The following is a 5,765-nucleotide window of genomic DNA, read 5'->3' on the forward strand; positions in this document are numbered from 1 at the left end:
TGTATCATCTAATATCCATCGAAGCCGTCAACATTATCGTTATCACCAACTCTCGAAAGCGTCACATTCGAGTCAACACTATCCTTTGTTGAGTTAGGCCACAATGGCCGACCCTCGCTGTAAAACATTTGAATAGGTATCAAGAACAGCCACAACCCTTCTCTGGTGCCAATTGTTTTAGATGTTTGCCCACTAAAAGGTAATTAATGGGACCTATTATACTTACCCCGAGTTCATGTGTTAGAATTAATAACTAGAGTTGGTTAACCATTGTGACTGTTAATAAGTTTGGAAAGATCGGGATCTTATTTGAAGGGTTGAGACCTTTCTGTTATCAATTCTGAATTGTTTTATCTCGGACTTTACCACGCATTATTTTTCACTTTCACAAATTGAATACTTTGTTTATAGTCCAGNCTCCATATGAATGTAGGAGATTCATTATAAGATAAACTTCCAGTGTTTCTGGATGGATCTTTTTGGCCAAATGGAATAACTTATAGGCGTTTTGTTTACCTCAAAGGTAAAGATATTGAGAGTGGACCTCATTTCGAAAAGAAAGCCTTATCAGACTCCCCTACGGAAAGAACCAGACACAAGTAACAATATATTATAATTGTCTACATAGACTCTTCAGTGTAGGCATAAGTAGTTATTATGGAGAGGAACTTTACGCTTATGAGTTATAATTGCAAATCGGTGAAGACGGCCGTGGGAGATATTCGCCATTTATGTCAGAAGGCTGACATAATAGCCCTGCAGGAAACGTGGCTTCTTCCACATGACATACCTTTCCTCGATACAATCAGCAGTGATTTTGAGTACAGTGGGACATCTGCGGTGGACACGTCGGCGGGAATTCTTAAGGGAAGACCGTATGGTGGTGTGGCGATACTGTGGCGTAAAGGTATTTTTAAAACGGTGTCAGTGTTACAGTGCAGAAACCCCCGTATAACGGCAATAAAAGGTATGCTTTGTGATCGTTCGGTAATAGTTGTGAGTGTCTATATGCCGACCAACTCTTTAGAAAACTTGCCTGTGTTTACTGAGTGTCTAAGTGAAGTAATTGCCATAGTGGAGGGTAATGAAGTAGAATCAGTCTTTGTATTGGGAGATTTTAACGCACACCCAAATGAACTATTTTGTAATGAGTTGGTGAGTTTTTGCTCCGAGCAAAATTGGGTCTGTGCTGATATAGAAATATTGGGTGTTGGCTCTGATCATTACACTTTTGTTAGTGATGCTCATGGTTGCCGACGATGGTTAGATCATTGTATTGTAACTCAGTCCGCCTGGCGTACTATAAGAGGCGTGGAGATTGATACGAATGTCTATTCCTCGGATCATCTACCACTAATTATTACTTGCAATTTCAATATTATTAGAAATAAAACTTATGTAACCGGTGTTCAGAGAAATAATGTAATATGGGGTGGGAGAGACAATGCCCAAATCAAAAGATATCGTGAAATTTGTAATAGCCGACTTAGAAATATATGTTTTCCAGATGAATTTAGAATTTGTGGGGACAAACGCTGTAAAATTTTAGGTCATAAATATGTATTAGATAAGATGTATAATGATATCGTAGGTATATTGGCAGGCGCTTCTGAACAGACTTGCTCAGCTAGGACTTGCTGTCCTCGTGGGGGCCCGGGCAAAGACAAACGGGTGGCTGGGTGGAATAAACATGTACTAAGTGCGCACCGAGATGCCAAAATGAAGTATAGAATTTGGTTATTGCATAATAAGCCTCAGTCGGGTATTGTTTATCAACATATGCTCGAAACTCGAAAACGTTTCAAAAGCAAATTGAATTGGTGTTTGAAAAATCAGGAACAGATAAAAATGGACAGACTTGCGACATTACACGCAGCTAAGAATTTCCCTAAGTTCTGGACTAGTACAAATAAACTAAACATTAAACCTAGTCTTCCTGTGAGTGTTGGGGACCAAAGTGAGCCCAGAGCAATAGCTAATATGTTCATGGAACATTTTAAGGTTCAGTCACCTCTTGGGTCTTCGAGTACGGTGTTTGATGGTGGGGCTGAAGTAGACCAACTTCCAGTTAGGTTCACGGCCAAGCAGGTGGCGATGGTCATTAATAAAATGTCAAGAGGCAAATCGCCTGGTCACGACGGACTTAGTATCGAGCATTTCAAACTTGCCTAGAGTTTTGAGTATGTTCTTCTCACTGTGCCTAAGCCACTCGTATTTGCCAGGGGACCTAATGAGAACAGTAGTCGTCCCGATAGTTAAAAATAAAACTGGTGATATTTCTGACATAAATAACTACAGACCGATCTCTCTAGCTACAATCACGGCAAAGGTCCTTGACAGTGTGCTTGACTCTCTACTAGATAAATATTTAAAATCACATGATGCTCAATTCGGGTTTAAGCCTGGACTGTCGACCGAGAGCGCCATCCTTAGTCTTAAGCACACTGTCAGGTACTACACGGATCGGGGGACTCCCATTTACGCATGCTTCCTCGATCTCTCCAAGGCGTTCGATCTTGTGTCTTATGACATCCTTTGGGATAAGATGAGGAGGCAGGGCGTCCCGTCAGAGGTATCACAGATATTCCATTATTGGTATGCTAACCAGATTAATAGCGTAAGATGGGCTAACGCTTTCTCTGAGGAGTATGGGTTGCAGTGCGGGGTGAGACAGGGTGGGCTGACGTCTCCCAGGCTTTTCAACCTATACGTAAATGACCTCATTGTTGTCCTTAGCAGTATGCGTATCGGATGCTGGGTAGATGGTGTTTGTATCAACAACATAAGCTACGCTGATGATATGGTACTGCTGGCGCCAACAATGGGGGCTCTCAGAAAGATGGTGGGTGTGTGTGAAGCGTATGCTAGATGCCATGGCTTATTGTATAATGTGAAGAAGAGCGAATACATGGTATTTAAGGCCGCCAGTAAATGTCCTAGCGTGGTACCCGACCTCTTGCTGAATGGGGTCACTAAATAAACAGAGTCACTAAATTTAAATATCTCGGACACTACGTTACTGATGACCTTAAAGATCATGTTGATATCGAGAGGGAACGAAGGGCGCTGGCAGTAAGGTGTAATATGTTGGCTCGCAGGTTTGCCCGATGTAATGACCATGTCAAGATCACTCTGTTTAAAGCATACTGTCAGAGTCTATACAGTAAATTTTAACATTTCACATGTGATAGATAGATTTTAGTGCTCTAAATATCGATTTTTGAACGTCAATACCTAAATAACCGTTTGAGGTATATTTATGAAATTTGAAGCTGATGTATATCTTGCAAGTCTCAATACATGAGCCAAATTTGAAGTGTTAATGCACAGTAGTTTTTGAATGATGAGGAGTCAAAAGTGGCTCTAATTGGTTCGTCTAAATATACGCACGGTGCAGTCCCCTCCATGGAACTAGGCTTAACATGCTCCCGCATGTCTATAGTGTTTGCTGAATGTTGATTTAGTCGATTTTCTCCTGAAAGGAACATGTAAGACAACAATAAAATTTCCAATTTTACAGAGCTTCTAGAGCAGATGCCGCAAAAACTATACAAGATATAGAAAAACTTGACGGTCTCACCTGTAGCAAATTGAATAAGCTTTTTTTGGTTCATAGTAGTCATGTCACTAGGACGCATAGTTTCTGAGGATTAAGCGAAAAACCTAAAAGTGGTACCTTTAAACCCCCCTCTCCCCGCCGGCTCAAGGGCTAAGGACGGGGACTTTTGCTATGTTCATCACCTAACTAGGCTAAATAAAGTCCCGAGGTCAGAAATTGTGTTCCACGGATTTCTCTCTACACCGTCGTTAAGGCATTCATTGACTGGACTATTATATGGATGTTTGTTACTCTTTGACGCAATAACTACTGAATGGATATTAATTAAACTTTACAGAATTATTTTTTAAGACACTGGAATAACGTAAAGGCTATAATTTGTAATGATCTGTGACAAACCAAAATTCACGCGGGCGAAGTCGCGGGTAAAAGCTAGTACATTATATTTTAATGAAAACTTACGTTGTATCCATATCAAATAACAATGGTTGTGCCTTTAAATAAATAAAATAAGCTCACTCCAAAAATTGTAATCAAAGAAAAACCGCGGAATTTTATACATTCACATTGTTATTGTAGATATTAACAAGCCGTGTTATTCTCAAAAAACTGTTTTGTCAAAACTCTTGAACATCCATTCAACTGTCACTCGGTCGTAGTGAAAACCAATAATGTTTATACTCAATTCATTTGATGTTTATTTATGTGCCATAAAACTCAGCCCGCTTCGGCAACCGGATTCCCGATTCACTTAATTCCTGCAATCTTTTCTCCGGGGATCTCCCAGATCCTGGAGGCTGAGACAAGGAATATTAAAATAACACTAAAAGTACAAACGGTCGTATAAGACCGTATTTTTCCAGCGAAAACAAAGGAAATGGGAGGTTTCCACGTCCTCAGCTGTGTCTCGTACGTAAATGTGGAAACAATTTGTGAGAATTTGTATGAGAGGAGGTGCATGGAAGTGCTTGGCTGAAAAGCCGGTTGCTTTTAAAAAATGCTTTAAATTCAGTAAAAAATAAACAATCTTTATTTTGTTTCGTAAAATATTTTTATTTTTATGAATATTCTATTACATATTAAATCAAGCTCACATTTACGTTCGATATTTTTTATTCTGTTTTATTCGATATTTTTTGAAGCAGTTTTGGGGCCAACATTATTAAAATGATCATCAAACACGTTCGTAGTGATTTCGTAGTCATCATGCAAGCTCGTAGCAATCATCGTAGTCAACTCGCTACGGCATGGCTACGAAAATCTACGTAGCGTAGATCACGAACAACAGTGACTGTGCCAGTACATTACTACGTCATATGAAAAAACTCACCGAAAGAAATGCTCTCTTAACACAACTACTGCGACACCGGCTTGCGAGCCTAGTGCAGAAGTTGTGGTTTTTACATCCATAGAAAATACATAGAAAATGATATTTGTGAATAAAGATTATTTATTTATTTAACTTTACCATGAATTTACGAAATTTTTATTACCTGAAAGGTCACGCTATTATTATGTACTACATACTAAATAGCATCGTATGCTACCATAAAAGTTGATTTACAAGAAAAAACAGCAATTTAGTGTTAATAAAATCATAATAATTAATTACTCAAATATATTTTTATAAAACCTTTTCGAGGCTAATCAAGATTGCCCGATTACACGATGTTAAACGAAACGTGATAATGGGGCAAAAATGGTGCCATTTGAGTCCAGCTACATTGGCCCCTCAATAAATTCGGGAACAACCTCTGTAAATGGACGATTTTTGCCTGTTGCCTCATAATGGCTGGATTGAAACGCACATTCTGACGTCATTTGTGCAATTACAAGGAAATGAAACAGTGTGTCGGTTATCTAAGCAACATTTAAAAATAAATGGGTTAACGGAAGTGAAAAACTGCTTATTTTGCACTTTTGACATACCTAGGTACTTTAAGGCTGATTGAACCACCTAACTTTGACCGTAACTATAACGATAACCGGTGTATATTGTATGGAGTTTGACAGATTAAAATTAATTAGATTAAAGTTAAAATATGATGGTGCAACCCAGCCTCATTGTCATAAACAAAATACTGATAAAGATGACAGAGTTTCTTCTGCCACTTCCAGAACACATCCCTTATGAAATGTTTTCTGGGAGTGGTGTGAGGGCAATATTTGGGAAGTGTATAATTGCCCTGAAAGGGCCTACAAATTG

General features: G+C 39.0%; 1 protein-coding gene across 1 annotated transcript; it reads left to right on the plus strand.

The window, feature by feature from the left end:
* The first annotated feature begins 455 nt into the window (after positions 1-455).
* LOC114353773 (uncharacterized) lies at positions 456-2,193 on the plus strand. The gene has a single exon (XM_028305881.1). The coding sequence runs from the start codon at positions 658-660 to the stop codon at positions 2,170-2,172; it is 1,515 nt and encodes a 504-aa protein (XP_028161682.1). The 5' UTR covers positions 456-657; the 3' UTR covers positions 2,173-2,193.
* Positions 2,194-5,765: the final 3,572 nt, after the last annotated feature.

This window comes from Ostrinia furnacalis, unplaced genomic scaffold (genome assembly GCF_004193835.3).
Source record: "Ostrinia furnacalis isolate ACB-3 unplaced genomic scaffold, ASM419383v2 OfSCF1803, whole genome shotgun sequence".
Classification (NCBI taxonomy): Eukaryota; Metazoa; Arthropoda; class Insecta; order Lepidoptera; family Crambidae; genus Ostrinia; species Ostrinia furnacalis.

Bases quoted from the DNA above. Each gene is read 5' to 3' on its own strand.
- LOC114353773 (XM_028305881.1), top strand. From the start codon at position 658: ATGGAGAGGAACTTTACGCTTATGAGTTATAATTGCAAATCGGTGAAG.